The following is a 24,384-nucleotide window of genomic DNA, read 5'->3' as shown; positions in this document are numbered from 1 at the left end:
CTCTGCTTTTAAACATTTTCCCTTAGAAACCCATTTCACAGACGTAAAATGATGTCTGTCAAGGCAAGGATTAATAACATCATTAAGTGAAGCTTTAACCTTTCTCCCGGGCTCTGTTAAAGACTTTCACATCTTTCAGGTTTATCCCGAGGCCACTCCTCATGGTCAAGGCATCTGTAGCATCATTCTTGAAGCCTCTTCTGATGGAGCCGTTGGCATGTGCCCTGCCACATATAGGAAAGAAAAAAAAGTTTGACAAGAGCTAATCAATGGCCCTCGACTAATTAAAATCGAAGAACTCATTAAAATACAGTAGACAGCTGGCCTAACAGAAGGTGAAGGAACCTACCCTTGTCATTGACATTGAGGTAAGCGAGATTTAAATAAAATGGTGTCTTTTCTAGGTAAATACAAGGCATTGCATGCTTCTTATTGTGACCTTGCTAGGAAGCGCCTAATCCTACAAGGGTAGAGCAGCTGGCTTTAGTATAACGTTTTGAGACTCTAACATTTATGGAAAAATAAATTACCTGTCAGACCAGTAGATGTAAGCCCCAAAGACTGCCACTGAAAACATATCCACATTGCTCCCTGACAGCACAATCTCTCGGCTCTCCCCGCTCTCAAGGTTGATCCTTTCTATCTTGTCTGTACGGGCATCACACCAGTATAATTTATTTTCCTGGAATGCAATTTTAAAATAAACTTCAGTAGACAGGACTCTTATCTGAGCATTTTATTAACAAAAATAATACTAAGCTCTGAGGATAATGCCACTTTCTGTAAGAATATTGTTGAGGATCAAATAATGCCTAAAGTGCAGCACATACAGTTCTGTGTGAACAAACCTCGTAGTCAATCGAGATCCCGTTAGGCCAGGCAATTCCAGAGTTAATAAGCACGACCTGCTCTGAGCCGTCCAGACGTGCTCTTCCAATGCAAGGGGTCTGCCCCCATTCTGTCCAGAACAAGTACCTGAGAAATGGTGAAATAAAAAAAATGAATTAGTAAAATTAGTGTGTTGCACATAACTTCCACTGTGCTCTTAACGCTCACCTTTTTCTGTAACTTCTAAAGAGTTTCATTATTCTTGCGCTTGCAGGTCGAGGTCCTGATTCATAAACCATAGCCCAAAAATACATCACAATGCAATATTAAACACTTCTATAGAGTGCACACCATCCTGTTATGTTTTAGCAATGTAAGAGAAGAAGAAAAAGAAAGAAAGAAAAACCATCTCCATTAAAGACTGCAGAAATATAATATCCCTGCTGTCTAGAGAACTGCAGGAAGCAACTGAGACTGACTTGTCAGATCAAACAGTTAGATGGTGACTAAATGGTGGAGTAACAGGAGAAAAGAAAAAAGGCATGGTTGTCTAGTGATGAATCACAGACAGAGTTTAGAATGGGAAAAAAAAAAAAATAATAATAATGACTTGGCAAAAGTTATTTTGCCAGATGAAAGCAATTATGAAGTTCAGTCCAGAAAACAGCCTGCAGATTTTTGATTAAATACGAATTTCATAAATGCTTATAAATGTATGTTATATAACTCCTTATACTACTATTAGTTTTTCTTCATAAGGAAGAAGACTGGGGTAGGCATTTCATACCCAGTCCACTTTCCTAATAATAACAAAGTGTGGGGCTCAATTATGATTTGGGAGTTTGTGTTAGTAGCCGCGTTTGGTAAACTGTTTTTGTGTGAAATTCACATGAAGTTGAAAATGTCTGAAAGTCCTCTGTTTGGATTTTGTTCTAAATTCCATGCCTTCCTAAAGATGAATTCCAACAATACAGTTCTCTCTGTCATTCATTACCTCCTGACCTTCTCTATCTTGAGATCGTAGTAAGTTACTATGGTTTAGAGTAAAACCTGTACGAGGCATAAGTGCTTCAAGTGTTCTGACTTAGAACTTGAAATGAAATTGACTAAGCACTAAGAAATCTTGAAGCGCCTCCACAAAGCCACTTATTTCCTGAATCGCCTTAGCTATCGTTAAAGCAGATAGAAGTCATATATGATAATTGTTTGTGCATTAAAAACAACAAATGGACCTGGTCTTAGCAAGGCAGTTTAAGGCATTTGTTCAAATTTTAATGATTCACTTGGACTAAGAAGAAAAAGTGTTCTAATAACACCTATGTTATTTTCTTTACTTTGCCTGCAGAGAAAAATATTGATTTATCTTCATGATGAGAAATGATCATTAGGTGGAATATGGTAGAAAGAAGAATGAAAGTAAAGCACTTAAGAGATCATTTTGAGTGAATACATTTCTTTCTAACTACACTTAAGTGGTTGCTAGTGAAGTAGTTGAACACAGCAATCTGCTTAATCTCATACCATACATGTAGTTTGAGCAATGTGGTAAGAAATATGTTGAAACAGACAGGTCTGGCTCATAAACTGGTAGTACAGATGGAGGAGCTCCATGGTGCCTACATTATTGTTCTTAGTTTTTCCTTCCTGTCTGTTGTTTCAGTAATATGATGTACAAGCATAATATTCAGTCTGATACAGATATGGATAAAGGAACAGGCAATCTGATTCTCAGTTAACCGCTTATTTCAAGAGGTTAAGTATGGTATAATAACAATAATTAGGGGCTTGATAACTCTGGTCTACATAAAAGATTTAAGGATAAGACCTGAAATTCCTCTGCATGACACCACTCGAAGAAACTGCACTGTGTTTTATTAAGAATAATTCCTTGAGCAAAGAGTTCCATTCAGTACACCTGTGCTTTTCTATTTATTCAAACATTTTATTGCTGAGAAAGGCTTCATTTTGGGAGACAAATCATTAATCTTGTGGTCAGCAGAAGCCCGGAGTCTGCAGTACTACATGTGCGTTCGGCTTCTTCTTTTATCACCTGCAAATCAAGTCCAACTTTGCAAAATGCTGTATTAACTCTTTATATGATGGTACCTTTTTCTTCTTTCTACTTTAAATTAGTAGTAATAAGAAACACATTTTGACACCTGAAGGTAAAATACATGTGCTTTCCATCTCTATTTTGTACATTCTTTAAAACAATATATACCAATCAGCTTGGGTGTAAATAATGACACTCAGTTTTACATTCATAATACTAACAAGAGGTATACGTATATACATTTAAATATTTTGTTTTCCCCTAGTACATTCTAAAAGTATACATTACCCTTTCTCTGGATGCACTGCAATGGCTCTGGGTTGATCAAGCCCTTGGGAAATCACAACCGAGCGATATAAACCATTGAGTCTTGAGATCTCAATGAGATTAAAGCCATGGTCAGTCCAATAAATGTTACCTTTGATAGAAACAAAAAATTATAATTTTACACTAAACAAAACATGATATGCAAAGTGCAAGAGATATCATATCATGATGAAACAACTCAGGAACAACAATTTGCATAGTAGACCCACCAGCAATCCAGTCAACTGCAATTCCTTCGACCCGTCCCACACCATTGGTGATGATATCTTCTTTCCATGTTTGATCTCGCTTCGCTCTGCTGATTCGGTTTAAACCCATGTCTGTCCAATAGACCGTGTCATTTTCTGGAGAGAAGAAAAAAAAAAAGTAATCCAACAAGATTCCAATATACCTTATGTCCACAAAATGATAGCTATCCATATTCTGAAGTATAACAAGATGTATTAAACAGGTTAACACAGCCAGAGCTTATCAACAGCAGAATTTGTCCAAATGTAGTTTTCCCACAGATAAAAGAAAAGAGATGAAATGTACATCACACTGATGACATGTCTACAGGAATGATAAGGAAATTGAGTAAAGCTGCTCTCTCCATGGACTCTAATGAAATGGAATAATACAAAATGTAAAGCCTTGACTCTGAGAGGTCGACTTCTATGGTCACAGTCAATGAGGTCTGAGGACTTCCACTGATCAAAGACAATATCAGGGTAGCCCAGCTTTAACAAAATATTCATATACAAACTATATATATAATATAATATATAATAATCATATGTTCACACTCTGCTGACTCTTGCTTACATTTGACAGTAGACAACTGATAAACTTTGCTTTCTTCACACTTGAGTAAGTTGTCTAATATTAAAATCCAAATATTATACATATACAGTGTGGTTGTCCTGTGGTTTCAATTGCATTTTTGTAATTTCAGCTTATACAAACAACACAGAGAAATGGCTAAACAAGATGACGTAAACAAAAAATAGATTCCTATTTATTTAAATGCCATCCCTACAATTTAAATGTAATTGCTTCCCAAAGTCTCTTGGACTTTCTATACATACAGCATATACATTTATTATTCATGCCCAAATATATGGAAAAATAAACAAACAAACAATACAACATATATTAAAGTATACAACACAGGAGGTATGTATCCATTGCTTTTTCTTTTCCCATTATTCAGAACCTTTTTAAAGATTCCTATGAAATTCTTAAGTAACACTTTTGTGTTTTCTTTTAATGTATCAAATGTGTTTATAGGGAAACACTGGCTTTTCCAACAAATACTTAAACCATTAAAATTATTTTAATATACTCTGATAAATGAATATAAACATGCTGTTATAAAAGCCTATTATGCTATACAGTTTATACTGGAATTCATATACACTTTATTTTCATGTATGCCCTTTCATGCACATATATATATATATATGTATATACCACAACACAATATACAAATACAAGTAAAACACCAACCATTTACAGCATGTCATTTGCATAATCCATCAAATGTAGTGTAGATTTAAGGCTATATAAGAATAACAACATATGTTTCATTATGGGTTTCTGATCATGTTCATGCTGACATACACATCATTCTCCACTTATGGTTATTTCAACTCAGTGTTCTTGAGTGTTCGTGCTGAATAAGTGTCTGTCTGTAATGCATTTTCCCCTCAATTTGCACTCAAATGTCCAACACTACTCTTCGCAAAACAACCCCAAGCTCATATTGGACCTTGTAAATGCTTTCCTGTTTATATACCATTCACACCACTATCTCATCTTGCATCTAAACAAGATTGTGGCTCATTTGTCAGACCCACATTTTTGTTAGTCTTCCCAAGTACAATTTCACATGTTCTGGTTGGTTATGCCTTCAATAATGGTAAGATAACTGAATGTTCTGCCTTTACTTTGAGCTTATCAACTTGCACGAAGCACCTGTTACAACACATTCACCTAATTCATACATACAAATCATTTATAAAGATGTTACTATACTATTTATACCATACACAAATAGTATAAATGCTATAAAAACATTTTTTTTTAACCCAAAGCTGCTCCCTTTAATTCTGTAATGTGTGAGTTTTCAGTATACCATATACAAATGTGTACATCAGACAGTACTTATGGAAAGGAGATGCAATTATTCAGACATATTTCGGATCTCTTCTTTAATCTTTTTTTTTTTTCCTCCCTAGGAGTAAAGTAGGTAAGTATGTTTCCCCCCTAAATCACTCTGTGAATTCAGCTACACAGTCAAAGCTAAGGCTTATTTAGATTCCACTACATAATTTCATAATGGCTTTCCTTTAAACGGGTAAGGATTCCAAAAGCATGACAAATACACAGTTCAACAGCTTGAGTACAGCATCTCCATTAATGCTGAGAGTACTTTAAGAATATAATAGGCTTTCAAACTTCTCCACACAATGCCATAGTCATTTCAGAAGCACATTGGAAAAAAGGTAATTCCTGAACCAAAATGTATGATTAAGATATATTACAGAAATATAAGATGAGAGCATCGGGAAAGGAATATAAAGCTGTATTCATTATTTGACAAGGAAAATGTTGATAGGGAACAAATGCAAAACAGGTCACATCAAAATAAAATATCAGTTCTACATTCATAATTGCATATTTAGTTCAGTACAATGATCACACTTGACAGTTAAAAAAAAAAAGAAAAGTTATTAAGATAGTAAATTCTAGACCTGTCACTTAAACTCATTAATTCTTGTCACCATTGTTGTACTGATTCAATATGCAAAGAGCTAGCTAGCCAGGGTTAATGTACTGTACAAGATAATTTACCCTCATTGGAAGAAATATGCTATAGTGCACTGTACTTACAGCTAAAGCATTATATTTTTCATTTTGAATACTGTACCTCAACTTCATTTTAAATGAGATATTAGAAATAAGATAACTTCTTTTTCATTTACTTTATAAACTAACTTTCTTCAGAAGGGTGGAAGAACATGTATTTGGCAATCATAACTTGAGTGCAAGCCATGCTGCTTGTCTCCATTCTCATCTACGAATATACCTTCTGCATTGGAAATGTATTACATTTTATTAGAGTTAATAAAATAAAACTTTGAACTGGATGTTTTTCACACTTATCTGCTTGCAAGAGTGAAAACTGAGACCTGAACCAAATGCAAATATATCTAAAATGCAAACTAAAACCAAAAGAACATGCTGACCCAGTTATGTAGAATAGGGAGTTGTCAATAAATATATATCAAAAAGAAAAAAAAAGTTAGTTTTTAAAACTATATTCATAAATGATACATTCATTAATAAACATACAATTAAAATGCTGTACACATGGGTAACATGCATACATGGAGTATTTCACAACATGACAAAGAGCTGCCATTCCTTTGCAGTTAATTTTAACTTATGCCATTAAAATAGACATGCATTATAGAGTTTCAGTAGGAAACAGCTCCCAATGACATGATCAAATCTAGACAAATTGTATGACAGTGCTTAAACTTTCAATTCAAAATGACTAAGTACAAAAACCTTTAAAGTATTACTTGAATTACCTGCATGGAAATCCACACCAACTGCAAACAAGGTACCAGTGATAGGCATCAATGCTTCTGTATTGTCACTGGGCTCTAGAGAGATTCCTCTTATTCCTTCATGAATTGAGTACATAAGGAATGATCCAATGCCTTGTTTAAAAAATAAAATAATAATAATCAAACCAGCTATATGTTTTTGTTTTTTTTAAACATTTGATTAATTAATTATTGAAATATCAATCAAGCTAGTCATTCTCTTGTGTTATTAATGTCCCCTCTACCTTCACAAGATATCCGGTCATTTTGGATGTTATATCCCACAGTACATGAGCAGCTTCTGGTGTTCTCAGATGTTGGCAAACAGAGCTGAGAACAGCCTCCATTGTTCAACTGACATGGATTCCGACCTGATGATAAAGAGATATATTTTAAATATTTAAGGATATTAAAACTGCTGATGAGAGTAGCTCATTTGTCATGTACAACAGTTAGACATCAGTATTCATCTTGGCAAATGTGTAATCATTCATGCATTCATTTCTTTCAGTTTAATGATCACTGCAGGTAAAGAAATCTGCTTTTTTATCAAAAACTGGATGCGTAACATAAACTTTTATTTCCTCGTAGCTTGATCATCATTTATAGAAATTAGACTGTTCCTGTGTTTTTTTCCCCTCACATAACCCTGCTTTTAGGCTTTTTTCTGCGGAGACCCAAGACTACATGGGTAACACAAAGTGATTCATCAGAGTCTGATTAATCTGATCATCTATAGCTTTATGAAGATGTTTTAGAGCACTGTGTTACTATAGAATTATCAAATATAATAAAAGCTACAAAGGTAGAACTGTATTGGACTTATATTTGATGTTGTCTTGATTTGTCTTTTAAGCATCACTTGTTTTGCTATGGATTGGGATGTGACTTCTCTAATTCCAGCTACGCTCAGAGTAATGAACCTCATAAATGCAGAATGAATACAAAACTAATCACTGATGCAGTCCCTCCTAGGTATAAACTGATGAACGCTTTAAATTATTTTGTAAAGTCTTTAAATACCCCTTTTAATTAAATATAATTCAGTTTTCATACATCGCAAAAGGGGGGTAGGGTTTCTATAATATTATAAAACAGTTGGTTGCTGGGAGGCTAATTAAAGATAAAGTAAAGTTAGATAGTAAAAAAAAAAAAAAAAATGATTCAGCTCATTAAAACTACAAGAAAAAATGTCAACCACTGAGAAAAATATGAATAGTTAATTAAATACTGATATTTCTTTTTCAGGGACTCAGACGGATCACACTACCCCCTTTTCTGTTCATATGGTATATGTATGTGTTCATATATAATGACTTAATCACGATGTACTAACATACTTTTGACACAGTAGCTACCTGTCATAACAGTATATTTTCTAATTAAGAAATCATATAACAAACACAAAATTATTTATTTTGAAACCTAGTAAAATTGTATTCAAAAGGCCTCTAATTAACTTGATGACTTCCTACTTTAGTTGAGCATCTAAGCATATGAGGGACATATCAGATATTTCAAAACAACAGCCTCTCACGTATTTCTATCCTTTTGTTCCTTAGACACCTAATCACAGACACCTCAGATGGCTAATTTGAAGTAGAGTAATGAGACATCTCTTTACTCCCATGTGGTCTGTGTCAAAGAGATAAATGAAGTAGCTAATTGGTCTAAGGAAGTTTGGAGAGGTAGTAAAAAGATTTACCTTAAAGACTCCTTAATTGCCATTTTTTATACTAATGGAACGTTTACGGGATCTGCAGCAATACTGTTAATGGACCTGTCATTAATATAGATGATTCTGCCAATATTTCACTAAATTGAAGGCCGAGTCTCCACTGTATTTAAACTCTGAATCATGCTTTATGGATTAAAAGGTGTTTAGTTCCATTTCTAATTTCCCAAAGAACACTAAAATCACATACACAAATTTTGCTTATATATCCACAGTGAAGTACTTTATTTCCTAACTAAGACAGGGCTAAGTAAAAGTCGATTATTCAATATTTCAACTGGTTGGATCCGTGTTTTTTTTTTAGAATGGTTATTACAGGATAGCGTTGCTTTATTAAGCTTGCAAAGTGCCATTTCCGTTAGTAGAGGTTTTACAAAGATAACAATGAGGTATTGAAGTGATTAAAAGTAAGGAAACTGGTGTGACATTTTTCATAATAATAATGCAAATTACCATAGAACGTTTTTTTCCTCACAATTAGGGGCTGACATGCCAAAGCTGTTAAACGATGATTTACTTGTGAATAAGACTAGCAGTGTTAAGTAAAAGTATTACATCTAGCCATTTTCCAAAATAAGATCTTTAGAGTGTATACTGGCCTCATATTCTCATTATTTTTAAACAACTATGGAAAATCAGGACAACAGTCTATTATTATGTATATTATACTAATTGAATGGAAACCAAGAGATAAAAAAAAATGGTGATGATATATGTCACAAATCCTGAATGATAAATGTTGTTAAAGATACCTTTTTGTCCTTCCTTGTCGTAAAGTTTCATATGAACAACTCCAGATGTCTTGTTTCGTAATATAATCAGGTTTCTTCCATCTCTTTTGTTGACTGTACCCATCTGAGCTGAACTTTCATCTGCCCACCATAACTTGGCACCTAAAACAAATATCTGCATTACAATTGGAGAAGAAATCATGTTCCACATGACAGTTCTTAAACACAAGGGCTATATATATATATATATATATATATATATATATATGTATATATATACATATATATATATTTATATGTATAAATAAAGTCAACAGTGTACATATACCAAGTAATGCTACTGAAAATACAATTATTATGACTTTTGACAGGACACATCCTCAATTAAACATACACATTGTAAAATTGAAATAAAATAGTATGCCTTTAAAACATAGTGATATTGCAAGCCATGTGACCTTTACATTGCAGAACTAAAATCAATAACAAATGAGGTGTAAATAGGTTTTTAAGTGGTGAATGTTTCCTCTGCCAGCACAGGATTTAGGATACCAGCAATCCCCAAGTTTGTCTGATATTATATTTAAATAAACAAATAGCGGTTGTATTTAATGTATTTCTTGCAATGTGCAATAGAAGGCAATTCAATTAAAAAATAAAGACATTATTAAAGAGACCAAGAAAAATTCTACATTGAAAGTAATTGTAAGCACCATACAAGACATTGTCTTACTGTTGCTCACAGTGTCCATTTAATAAAGTTAATTGGAAAGTTCTACCCAAAACTCTAAAGAATATGTATAATAGTAAAATGTAATAGTAATGATAATATATAGTGTACAGATATTACACTGCTTCATGTCAGTATAGGCTGCAGTCAATCTGCTTAGTGTAATAATGCTCCACATGCATTGTGACCACAGATTGCCCCCTTACAGATCTGCATGCCTAAAACAAACATACCCGTTCTTATTATTTATGAGCAAACATGACCTTTTGGTTTGAGGATGTTTTTTTTCTTCTTTTTGTACACTATACACTGTTAAAATACATCAGATATATATCACATGAGTGGAAAAAGAACCATGCCCAGTCAATGCATGGGAGAATGAGTTACGATTGAGATTTATTATTTTGGAAGCTGTTGAAATGAGTCTGAAAACACAAGGTGTGAATGAATTCACATGGTTTCCTTTCCCTGTGGGGGAAAAAAAGCTATGATATCTGACACATTTATGAATCCTTTTATGCATGAACAGCATTCGATACAAAAGGCCGGACAAAGCAATGAGGTAAGACACTGACTCTGTGGTCAGAAAATCAGTAGAGCACGACAGATCTCGCAGTGGCTTGAGTCCTATAGTCTCATTGCAGCAGGCATTGAAGGTAACAGTAGAGCCATTATAAAAACTGGAAGGCAAAAAAAAGTTTATTTATTTATTTATTTTTACTCCAAATATTCATTCTCAAAGTCCCTGCAGGATAATGGTATTCTCATAATAAATATCTCTCCTGATGTCTGTGAACAGAAAGCCACGGAATTAATTAAATTTGGAAAATACTGTATCAATAATTAATGACTTATGCTGGTTGTACTACCTATTTGTGGCATGGTGGGGGTGCAGAGGTTGATTATACATTAATATGAACTGTAAAATGAGTAATGCACATCCGTTTTGAAAAATTGAGAAATATGGTAGAGTTGTAATTATCAGAAGATTGATTAATTCAAAAGTTATTTAAGTCTTAATAGTCCCGTGCTATAAATAATTTATACAATACAAATAGGAAGGAATAGGAATAACTACTGACAAACAGACCAACATTTATTTTTAAGGTTTAAACATGTATGATCTTGAACATGTATAATACTGGAATAAGGCAGTGTAAACTCACTGCCTTTTAACACTAGTTCTCCTGTTTTTAACACATTGTCCACTCCTTGCACTCATCATTTTCTGAACTGTTCACTTTAGTTACTTGATAACATCCAGTAAGCTGTAAAATAAACTGACAAACCACATATTTACAGACTCATTACATGCTTCATCACTTCAACAAATGTCTCCTGCCTAGTCCAATGTGCATAATAAAATTATTTTGGCATGTCATTACTTTATAGTCAAGAGAACTGATAGGTGTTAGTATCACTGTGCTGGTTGAGTATATTATCTGTTATATCCAGCGCTATGATACGGGTTCTCATCTGTTTCCGCACAGCAATTAAAAACATGTGATGTATGGTATGTCCTTACAAATGCATTGTGAAGGCGGTATATCATCAATGTCCATCTTAATGAGCTGAAGACCTTCAATTAATCTACTAAACAAACACAAAATTAACATTCTGATGCAGGTATGACCGTGTATTCTGATGTATGCCATGCCAGACATCTATATCAATTGATTATTCTAAGTGAACCACGAAAGATTGATAACATATTACACACACAATTAAATACTATACATCTACAAAAAATCTATAGAAATGTTATAACTTAAAAAAACATTTTAATTTCCCTGATCTGACATTTTCATTCTAAGTCTTGAAATGTATATATACAAGTGCACATAATATAACAAAGCTGGCTGGTATTTTACACCTGTCTATCGAAACACCATGTTTGATCTGTTATAACTGAAAACCAGTGATCAGTGACCCACTGCCAGTCAGTATGGATAGCTCTAAGCAATCTGTTAATGCCTGGTCACTTGAATCCCACAGCTTTCAATGTTTCTCTTTCTAATGAGTCTTACCACCACTGTGCTGAGAACCCCTATGTTCAGTAGCCCCAATTTCTCTAAGGAAACAAAATCAATGTTGTTCAAATGTTTCCTTGTCTAAACCAAGAAGGAATCTATAATTCTTTTGCAATGTACATGTAAGTAAAAATTAGCATGGTTCATTATTTTTTTGTAGATGCTGCATTTGGTGCGTATTATTTGGTGGTTCTGCTTTTGGTAGGATGCAAGGAGATTTTATGTTATCCCATCAGAAAGACACACTAATAAGAGTGATAAGATAGCTTATCTGGACACCATATTCTGGGCTCATGGTTGTCAAGTCTGATATACTATTACAGTGCGCTGGGGAAATAATTGTGCAGTACGTGACAATAACACGATAACATCATAATCACACTAAGCTAAAGTGGTTGTGAACGTGGCAAAAGATAGCATAACCTCTGGAGGCTCAGTGGTAAATCCCTTCATCAATTTTTTCCTCATCAAGAAGATGGAGAGATTGAGGTCAAAGACTTGTCGATCTCAATCTTATTCAATTTACACAGGATGTTCAGCAAAGGTGATACAAGCAGTAATCCTTATGTAAAGAAACTTGAATGACTAATTAATGCACTCACTAAGAAATGACACTGCTCTGGAAAGAAAATAATGCACTATTTCATAAGCTTTTCCTGGGAATTCCAGTATTCCTGGGTGACCATGTGGGTGAACTAAGAATTCAGGGACAGCCATGGCTATCCTCTTAAATTGTAGGGTAAACAGTCATTACATTTAAGTAATGCAAATCGGAAAAAAGTATGTTATCACAGGGTAAATATGTGGCATCACTTTGCACTGGTTTTGCTGAGTGAATGTATTAAAAATAGGATAAATAAATACAAATGAACATGCTCCCAAAAAATGAACCTCTTTGAAAAGGTTATAAACATTAAGGTCTACATTCACTTCCCAAATTTTGGAAGCCATTGCTCATGGAAATTGCTCAAGGAGAAGAAATTAAGACTAGTGAATATTTTACTTAGATAAAAAAGCTGCAAAGCAATATTTATTTTGCCAAATTAGAGATTTAGATGCTTTCGTCATGTGACAGTTTAATAAATAAGTAAAAAGGTGAGTGGAAAATAGGTAGATTTAGACATCTTACAGAATGGTCAGACATGTATTTACACTGTGAGTATTTTAAATCTATCAGTGTGAGTTTATAAATAACTTATTTAATACTTTAGTACCAATAGTACTTATGTTAAAAAGGGTAAATAAGTCAGGAAGCAATATTTTAAGTACAGTGTATTTTTAAGCCTATCAGTGTGTAAAATCCTATAAATCCTTTTTTTTATTTAGTAAACATGTTTTACTATGAAATGTCAGGCCATTCATTCTAAAAAAGAAAATAGAATGGAAGCCCTATATAAACCATGATATCAATTCAGACATGTTTATTTCTTCTTTAGTTAAAGCAATTTCTAAGTAAATGTATATACTATGTACTGAATACACCTTCAAAGTCTGTCAAAGTTCTGGATGTCCCTTTATCTTCGAAATTAAGAATATCTTATATTTATTTTGTGTCACTTACAAACAATCACTTGGAAACCTGTTGCCATCGGGTACGTATGCTCAAATGAAACTGGAAACATGCATACGATGATCGTTTTATTTAATTGTACAGGTTAGAATGTATCTTTGATAATGAGCCTCTATCACCCCCTAATTAAAACCTTGTTCATGGAAATGAGCACTAGTATGCAGTACAACTATTACAGTTATCAATTTAAGTGGGCAATTAGCATGAGAAGAAGCTGTGTAGGGGGACAACATCAGTTTTAATGTAACATGAAATTGCTTTTTTTTCTGTTGCTTATTGTTCTTCTGAGATTTCTGCCAGGGCTTACCATGTTCTTTCTGATGGGCCATACATTTTCATTAATAGCAGTGCAGGTACTTGAAGATGACAACTATGTACTTAGCTCTGGGCAGATTGCCTAAATGTGCCTTAAAAGACATATCATTCAAAAAAAATTAAGCAATTAGCTAAATATCAGATAATGGCCAAATCTATTGTCTATAAAGTTCATATGTGGCTTATATATTAAAGTTTTAATCCAATTACTGCATAAATCACATATAAATCTACTTTAGTGTTGGTGAACTGAGCATTTTTGTGCATTATGCAGAATACTCACATACCAGCATAGAGACTGTGGTGAACAAAATAACAAAATGTCTCTCTACAGGTGAGGAGTGCATTGCCTATACTATGTCAAGGGCACTATAATTGCTGAAGAGCACATCCAGATCAAAAAAAGCCATTTAAAGCTCACCATCCGAAATGATTATGGGTGTATCGACAAATGCATCTTCCAAGACTACTCTGCCCTTGAGAAATTCACGGCACAAAAGGTTGAAAGCAATCTAAAACCCGGGATAGAACTTAACTTCTGCTCAACCGAAAACAAAGTCAACTTCCTAGTCATGTCATCTCGGAAAATGTACTTCCAAAACATGTCTTAGATTATTCACTGAATGGTTGGCTTTGTAGGATGCAGAAGTACTTCTCAACATACAGGCATGAATGTATACAACAGACATATGTACACCTTTTAAATGACAGTATTATTCTTAACACATTTACAATAAAACAAATAACTATACTTACCAGTTGTTGTTTATTTTACTTTTTTTTTACTTTTAATGGAACTAGATATTCATAATGCATTCCTCCAAAATGTACATTTCAGATATGGTGCAAACTAATGAATCTCACTCTGACATATACAACTACATCTACATATACCTAGTTTGATTTTAGTGTGCCAAAACATACATTTAGAAAGTGTGTAGACCCACACTCCACAGTGTTGTTGTTCAAAATCTAAGTTGTGAAATGTATGTATACATGATTTACCATTGTGCTTTGATATTTCTTTAATGAGAGGACATGAGACAAGAAAACAAAAAGGAAACTTAGATGTTAGCAATACTATATATCAATTTTGTTGCGGCCATAAGACATTCAAGACAGTCACAAAATGTACAGTTAGAGCAACAAAAAGGTTAGATTCCAATGCCTGAAGACTGATTTATTTTAGAAACAATGTCTTTCTTATGCCCAAATAAATAAATAAATAAATAAATAAATACATACATACATACATACATACATAAATAAATAAATAAAGATCACAACTTCACAAATACTCTTAAGGATTCTCATTGCAAGAGACACACATAAAACACTTTCATGCTGTATAAGTAAAATAAAAAAAACTAAATTCCCTACACTCTACATGATCTTTTTAAATCAATTCATCTCTGTAGGCAAATCATTTATTTTTAACACTGTGGGCTCTCTGACTGTGTGAGTGCGCAGTGGCATAGCTCCAGGGCAATGCCTCATATTATAGCTGCTAGGTTGAATGTTACATGATGCTTAACAAAAAAGGGAAGTGGAGAGAACACCTAAACTACAAAAGTAATATAGCAGCATGAGTAGCAAAATGTGAATAATTGCTTAATTTATTTAGATATTTTCGTTATGCATCTGTGCAGAATTCTAAAGTTTAGGTGTAAAACAGCTTAATTGGTCAAATATACTAATACATACACTTTTAAAACATTTTAGAGGATATTGTGCTTGGAAGGGTGACACTGTTATTAATATATTACTTTGGATTTTGGTCAATCAGCATTAACTTTACAAAAGATCTATCTAGTAACTCTTTCACATCTGCAAACACATATATATATATATATATATATATATATATATATATATATATATATATATCTATTTCCAGGGGCGTCGATAGACAGCAAAACATTTGGGCCCCGGGAGATCCATTTCCTGTGTAATTTTTCATTTCTTACGTCCCAATATACAGTACAGCCAATAACTGACCAAATGTCATATTAAAATAGGACCTGAAATGCAGCTAAAACTCAGTAATTGTTAAACACGTCACCCCAATGTCTTCTGATATAATTGATTTGATCGAAAATGTAATTTATACTACTGATTCGTAGTTTTCAATTCTGGTTTTTAAAATAGGCACTGTGAAATACATGCGGGTCATGGGCCCCCTGAGCCAGTGCCCAGCAACGCCCCTGTCTGTATCATTAATGTAATCTTAGGAAGACATTTGCATTTACAGTATTATCTGCATTACTCCAGGAAACATTTCTCCTTGGCAGTGTCAGAAAACGAAAGATGTGTTATTCAACTGCATTCTTAGTATATTTATTTAAGCGCATATTCCATATAACTCCATAAGAAATCTACCTGCACCGAGCTACAGACTCTGTGACAACCAATCAGCCAGCAACACAACATCCTGATTTTAATTTAGCATCCTCTGCCAAAGAAAAAACACAGGTCTATGACTTCCCATCAACAGCCCTTGAACTGCACTATGATTATTTTGTACACACCTGTTCTCAAATGTGCATTTCACCTTAATTATACAGTCCTAGATCTCTATGGGTCAGTAAATTACTGTTTAATAGAGAGTACTGGATGTGTTGTATCCTTGTTGATTTCTGTTATGATTCATTATCACTCTTGTTCTAACAACATCTGAATGTTACTTGTTCTTACTACTGGTCAATTCATGCATTTAAGAGCTCAGATCCTCAGAAAGAATGTAAAACAAACTATCCAGCCCAGCTCACGCATGTGGTCAAAGCATACTGTATACTGAAAAGGATAAATTATGTTGGTTATTTGCTTGCTTTTTGTTGAACAAAGTGTAATTCTAAATGCTACAGTAGGTATTACAGGAGTGGATAACTATCCCTGTCACCTACACCAGTATGTTTCCAGGGTGGGTGGAGTTGCAAATGACATACGGAAGTCTTTTAACCCAACTACACCAATCAGAGCTGCCACTGCCATTGACTCTTATTCGCTGCTCAGATAAGTGGCGCAGCATTACAAAGACCAAGGCTGGGATTAAATCAAAACTTTGACCCACCCGCTAATAGAAAACTACCGAACTGTACTCAGTTGCGGCTTCATTTTTATTTAGATGCCACTTTCTTCTAATCATAAATATAACTGCTATAATGTACAGGTTTGTAGTTTTCTATTAGTGGGTGGGTCAAAGTTTTGATTTAATCTGGCCCCAAGAATTCATTTGATAAGAAGTATTCCATGGAACAAAATAGAAAAACTAACAAGAAACAATTGTTTATTGTTTAAAAAAACAGATTATTATAGTATGCATGTTGATATAAAATGTATATGTATCAACAACAAATTAGCTTACTTAACGAATGCAAATTTCACTCAGAGGCATGCAAATTGTCATATATTGGTAATACAGCTAAAGCAGACATTACAACTTAAGTATTTTCCACGGGAGGGAATAATAAATATAAACTGTACGGCCACTGATATATTTCCTCTACCAAACAGAGTCATATTAATAGTGATAGATCTTTCATGGAATATACATCATTTTGCAGTTTTGTTGTACCCTGCTACTTCTTTGAGTGTAGGGCATTTGTCTTTCTGTCACTTTACATACAAGCTCACATTTAATAAATACCACACACTCTGAGAACAGTTTAATGATTAAATGTTTCTGGTTTCGGTTTTTACATTGACAATAACAATTTATTTATTTTTTGGTTATAGTAACAGGAAACCATAACTGCAGCATTTTATAATAGATTACTGTGACAGTGTATGTCATTGAATTAAAGCTGTTCAACCGTTCACACGTTAGAAAGAGGGAAGCCTAATTAGGCGTGCCAAGATAGATGTTTTGCTGCTTTACAAGGTACCCTATTAGAACTTCCACTTATACTAAAATACTTGGAAAAGGTTTGTGGGGGAAAAGCACATAGATGAAACTAGTCAAAATATATCCATGCTTGCACACACCCACAATCAGGTTTGTATCACACAATTGAGGATTGGAATCAGAAGTTTTCCCATTTCATTTTGAACTGAGCCTTAATAGACCAATACATGCTGAAAACATTGTCCTAAGTATCCTCCACATCCTCTACAACCAATCAGCATTCCTACCTACATAAGTCTTTTTCTACCACAGACATCATCAACATTTTCCAGATGTTCAGTGTCTTTTCAGGGGTGGTATTTCAACTGACAACAGTATATAATGAATTCAAGGCATATACAGTGCAATGTAATGAGATACCCAGATGCTCTGTCAAGCATGTGTCTCTTTAGTTGCAATGGCCTTAGTTAAAGTGTTCCATCTGGTTTAAAATGACATTTATTAACTTGTTCTTCCTAATTTTGAAAGATATTATTATCCTTCTTGTTAAGGTTATTTTTATTTATGAAGCATTGCTGCAAAGAGTTCGCAAAACTCTCCTAAACACATGAATATATGTATAAACCAGATCAGTTTTTAGCAACTAATCCTCAACATCCTACCTTTGTTCACATCAAGGGCTTGATTTTAATGCACAACAGAATCTATACAATCCATAGTGGACTTTCACATTCATATCTCTTTTTAAAATCAAGCCAGCAGCCCTTATCTCTCCTCTCTGCCTCTTTCTATTCCCCTTGTATCATTAGCAAGGTTTTCTATCAAGGACACTTGAGCCATCTTTAGGAAATTCAAACAACCTTCTACTTGGCAATTTTATTCCCCACTTGCCACAGAACTGCCACTAATAAATTAATTATAATACTACATTATATATTTATATGGACTGATTTTCAAAACTGCAAACATACTATATGGATCTTACACTATTTGTAATTGAAATTGAATAGGCAAACATACCATTTTGATAATGGAACACAGTCAAATAACAAGTAATGTTCTTGCAATGTCATCTTGCTCAATTCTGACTAAATATTAATGTGCTGCCTGCTGTAATGGTGACATAGCTTCAACCAGGGCACTTAACTGGCAACAATTAATCTTCTCAGTTCATTCTCAATCAATAGTTAGTATCAGATATATGGTAACACAGCACTCACCCATAACAGCCAGTGCTGTAGCTTTTATTAATTCATTCCTCATGGACTCTATAACCTCTAGATTACTGCCGTCCAGATTACATCTGTTAATAGTTCCATTTCCTGAACTGATCCAATAAAGCTTGTTTGCAGCATAATCTATTGAGAGACCTGCAATAAAACAGATGTTAATTTAGATTTGTTTGTTATGTTTTTATTTTCTCTAATAATAATAGTTTACATAATCTAAGCAATTATATTCATCAAATGAACACATCAGAGTTTTGGCAAGCTGGATGATCATTTAGAGAATTTAAATCCAGTTCATTTTGAGATATCTTAAGGTTGTTTACAGATTTAAATACTGACATTTTCACATAAATACACAATTTTACATAATGTATTATCAATCTGAAACATGGATGACTACATAATTATTGTTTAAACATTATTATGTAAGGTGACAATAACTCATTGACCATTAGATATCCGCAAATGTTTTGTTTCTGCGTTGTCTTATTGCTTAAAAAAATTTGATGGAATTGCAATTATTTGTTTTGGCCAAGCAGAGGATCTTGAATATGATTTTGCCGCAGGTGATATAAATTCGCTTTAATGAAATGGCTTATCAAACCAATAAACAACAAAAAAACATCTTATTAAGTGACAATAAGCACTGCTTTAAGGCAAAAATAGTTCACTGATATTATCTGGCTCAACACTTTTTTTGTTTATCTTTTATCTGGCACAGCAAGAGATTTTATATCTAGCTAAATCTTGTGTGCGGAGGGCAAAGTAATCTGCATGTCTAATTAATTTAAAGAATTCCCAAGTTCACATTATAATTATAATTGCTGTTATTTCAAACTTGGTTATTTTCCTCGTCATATGCATAACATGTCAAAAAGATTTATGGTGTAAATATAAGACTGGTGAAAAATAGGGTCAGTATGTTTGAGAAACTAAAAGTTTGACCTTGGGCTAGTATGACAGTAACTGAAATAAAGTCTTAATAAATCTTCATATGCTATGTGACAAGGTTGGAAAATAAATGAGCATTCTTAACTGGCTCTGGGGCTTAACTCACCAGCGTGCTACCATTTTGACCGTATGGAACCAGAGGCCACAGGCTTCTGTCTTGATGTTTTATCAATGAAGTATGTTTCTTTAACATTGTCAGACAAATTACTTATTATTTGAGACTTTGCCATCTATATGAGGTGAGTAGGTACTTTTGGTTTGCTACAGAATAAGCACAGCAACACATATTCACAAACATTGTTTTTCATCTAAAAATGGAAAATCGTGATTCCAAATGGCCATAACTTCATATCAATTATGCAATGTAACAAAATAACAGCCTTCAGTTCAATATTGTAAGTAATTTGCAAAAGACGGACACTGTGAATAGAGTGTGCAGAGTAAATAACATCAGTCAGGGTCTAAAACCTTTGTCAATATCAATCCCGAAGGTTATGGTTAATTTGAAGACATTTTACACAGATAAATAACTGTAAATAATGTCAATGCCCATGTTTTATTTTTGTGAAATTGTAGAGTAAAAGGGAAGTTACAATTTACCAACAGGTTCTTTCTGGTTCTGGTGCAAGATCTTACTATTACTTCCATCCATGTTTGCTAGGTTTATTGTGTTTCCATCAGTCCAGTAAATCTTCCTGAAAATAAATAAGCAAAACGTGCCCAAATAACATCACTATACTAAATTGTGTCAAAATTATAGCAATACACTACAACATATTAAAAAAAATAATGTCATACAAAAGGCAAAAGCATATTTTAGTTTCAAAAGAAAATGAAACAGTAAATTCATAGTATGGTATACAAACTCAACATGTACCCATCTCACTTCACATCACTGGAGGCAGATCCGCTCTTCTCTGCAGGTACAATATTTTGATTAATATAATATCACACACATACACCACTCTGGATAGCACAGATATACACACCATTACTCCTACCTTCTTGAACATGAGGTATTTCCAGCATTCCCCCCGATTACATGAGCCCACGCTACGCTCCAGCCCTGAAGGGCTCCAGCAAGACTTAATTCTCATATTTCCAAGAAATATCAATGTCTTGTATCTGTTCTTGTCTACATTCTGTAGCTGGGTTTTGAATGATGTATACATATGTGAATGTCTGTGTTTCAACCAGAGCACTACAAACTTACATACAGATCCATCATTGACCCTCAGCTCCCTCACGCCAGCAGGGTTGGTACACAGTCAATAATACTGTGTATTTAGAGGGCAAATATATATAGAAATAGGATGCAGTTTCCTAAAACAGACAAAGAGCCTGTTCTCCACTGAGTATCTAACACTTTAAAAACAAGTAATAAGGAACTAGTTATTAATTTTCACAAGCATAACTGTGCTGCTTACCCCCTTGACGGATGGACCACAAGACACTTAGGTTTATCAATTCCGTGAATGACAGATGTCTTGAGGGATCCGTCCAAACGAGCAACACTGATCTGAGTCTCATCGTTCTCCGAGCTGATCCAGTACATATTCCTCGAGAGCCAATCCAAAGCAAGCCCACGGACATTTAATATATCTGGGAAAATAAGAATAAGGCATAAATAAATACATAAATAAATCACATCCACACAGTTATTACTTTATATTATTAATCTGTCTATTGTATTGCGCAGTCCCAGATGTGTGTACTGACATCAGCTATGTGGGCACTTAGTAATATGCACAATAATAATAATACTACTAATAATTATTATCATAATAATAGCAGCATTAATTATTTTTTTGCCACTTCATTCTACAGCTTCTTATATTCACATACGTAGCAACCAGCATACTGTGTTAGTGTAATGAAGACCAATTGATATAAAATTACGGTTCTTCAACTCTTCTCCCATTCCAGATGTCTGACCCTTCAGTCTGGTAAGTTCTAGCAGGTCATAAAATGCATCAAAGATGTGCTTTGTTGTCTTTAAAATCCCCAGGAGAGGGGACCCCACAGCTTGGCAGCAATTAGGCACTTTCTCACACGATTGAAATCTACGATTCTGTACTGGATGGTGTCAATCGCCCCCCCGCCACCGCAACACACCAACATGAGGTTGTAAATCCCCTGACAGCTACCTGATGAGCAGCCAATCTGCAGGTGATGTATCTATCACCCCTGGGATCCATGAAATATTGCAATTTAAACGACTAAATGTTTCTGATACAATTATTTAATGTATTTGTTCATAATCTATTTCTAATACACATTAAAATATTTGCTATACATATATGAGTGACTATCTACCAATCTTCACCATTCTGCCATTAGCTATCTGAGACCAAATTCAATATTAGTTAATCATACAGCAGGCTGATATCTGGTCTATAGTTAATGCAGTTGTGCCCAATCATAAATTGAAAGGTTCCCTATCGATAATCTATGGGTGGTAATGTGAGCATCTCAAAACAATATTGTATACTAAGAGTAACCTTCCCCTTCAGTAAGATATTGTCACTGTTATAATCATTACCAAAAGTAACTTTTATCTCTTTGTCATACAATTAAACTAACTGATGATTGTATCTATTTTAGGAATTTAGCATAGTCAGTGTACCTTTGTTTTATTATAATACAGAGTTGTTTGTATATTTTGACCTTCTGCTAGTGTCTAATCTGTTCTAATGAATCTGGCTCTAGTGGTCAAACGTCATACAAGAGTTCTTAATAACTGGGGAAAACTAAATCTTACTATACAAATCACGATAACATAGTAAAACTCTATCTACATTTCGGTGAAATGCATCACAACTCTGCAATACATTTTCTTTTAATTTAGATTTTATTACAGACCTAAAAAGTGATTTAAGAAAACTGCTTTAATATGATCAGTTAAGACCTATCCATTTACTGAGAAATCAGTGATTTGATTTGATATACATCAGCAGTTTTACGCATTTTCATATTGCATTTTTTTAAACATTTATAAAGAGATAAAAGTGTCTACAATAATGTATCGTCTGCCATAATATAGCCAGGTGTGTTTTAATATAATTTATGTATTTATTTACTTTTACTGCTTATCAAAATGGTTTATATTTATGCACTTGGCTCAATATATGACCTCAGAGTTATCTCACATATACACACTATACATGCATGTTAATTCATTTTAAAGACAGATTCACAATCATTTGTTTAATTTGTAACACAAACTGACAATGCAAATTGATTGTCTGTGACCGCTCAAGTAGACAACAATTCCATCTAATAATCAAATTAATAAACCTCTGCCCTATTTTCAAATATATCCAGCTGAAAGTTTTTCTGTGTGCATGTGTGTTCAGCCTATGATATTGCACTTTTCAACTTGATAGGATGTATGACTCAAGACAAATGCATTTTTAAGTTGGTCACTTAATATAAAATAATAAAACAAAAACAATAACAGTAGTACAATATTTGAATAAAAGCGCACATGAAAGAATAACATTTTGGGGAAACAAACATAACATTAAATCTATAGTTAAACCATTATATGTTCCTTGTCTGTTTCTACAACAGTGTAAAGCTCAATTGTTTTCTTGATTATCCCAATCAGTAAAGGCTTGCCTGAACGAGGTGCCATCTTAAATTGCTTTTAGACAGTCCTTTTTTATTGACAACATTCCAACTGTCAATTTCTTGTTCTCAGCTAGAATTTCTTGTGTATTTCCAACCTAACATCTTTGTTGCAGATCAGTGGTTGAGTGGTTTTCCTTTATCCTCATAACATTATTGATAATAATAGATTTGCCATTGATTAAAATCATCAGAATATACATTGCATATTAACATTTTTATGTTATTCACAGTTCATGAGTGCTAAGATGCCATGATAAGACTTAAAATGGATGTTTGAAATTGGGAAAAACAAAAACACTGAGATTGTTAAAACAATAATAATAATACAATGGGTTATATATTACCTCCAGAGATGACAGTCTCCAAGCCAGTGCCATTAACAAAAGCTCGTTTAATTGTTTGGGTTTTTACATCAGTCCAATAAATCCTCCCCTCCAAAGCATCATAATCAACCACCATCACATCATCAATGTCAGGAACAGTGAAGGCTGTTATGATGTTCAGATATGGGTTGTCTACATCAACTCCACGGATTTCGGAGCGTCTAGCATAAAGAAGAAATTTCTTCAGTGCTGTCAGACAAAAAAATAAAAAAAATAAACATAACATAAAAATATATATACATATACATTCTCCTACATCCATATTGAAATAAGTGTCACAATTATACACTTGAATATTCTTCAGAAAGCAGAAGCACACAGAGTGATATTGACGTTCGTATCTTTTAGATATCTGTTCAATGAAAAACATTTTCATTAATTAAAAATCACAACAATCACAAATCTCCTTACTGAGATAACACTTTAACA

The 24,384-nt window shown here is 33.8% G+C and overlaps 1 protein-coding gene across 1 annotated transcript in view; it reads right to left on the bottom strand.

Annotated features, from left to right (window-relative positions):
* lrp1bb (low density lipoprotein receptor-related protein 1Bb) overlaps positions 1-24,384 on the bottom strand; it is a 316,016-nt gene that overhangs the window by 123,618 nt on the left and 168,014 nt on the right. Inside the window, exons 29-40 of the mRNA XM_066688514.1 lie at positions 23,917-24,144; positions 21,367-21,541; positions 20,540-20,634; positions 18,980-19,129; positions 9,292-9,432; positions 7,050-7,175; positions 6,787-6,918; positions 3,418-3,552; positions 3,170-3,299; positions 849-975; positions 531-682; positions 100-224 (exon numbers count right to left, since the gene is read on the bottom strand). Coding sequence (XP_066544611.1) covers positions 100-224; positions 531-682; positions 849-975; positions 3,170-3,299; positions 3,418-3,552; positions 6,787-6,918; positions 7,050-7,175; positions 9,292-9,432; positions 18,980-19,129; positions 20,540-20,634; positions 21,367-21,541; positions 23,917-24,144 — 1,716 coding nt within the window. The remainder of the gene's footprint in view (positions 1-99; positions 225-530; positions 683-848; positions 976-3,169; positions 3,300-3,417; positions 3,553-6,786; positions 6,919-7,049; positions 7,176-9,291; positions 9,433-18,979; positions 19,130-20,539; positions 20,635-21,366; positions 21,542-23,916; positions 24,145-24,384) is intronic.

Source organism: Amia ocellicauda, chromosome 16 (genome assembly GCF_036373705.1).
Source record: "Amia ocellicauda isolate fAmiCal2 chromosome 16, fAmiCal2.hap1, whole genome shotgun sequence".
Classification (NCBI taxonomy): Eukaryota; Metazoa; Chordata; class Actinopteri; order Amiiformes; family Amiidae; genus Amia; species Amia ocellicauda.
The sequence above is the reverse complement of the archived record's forward strand: the minus strand, read 5'-3'. Positions and strand labels throughout refer to the sequence as shown.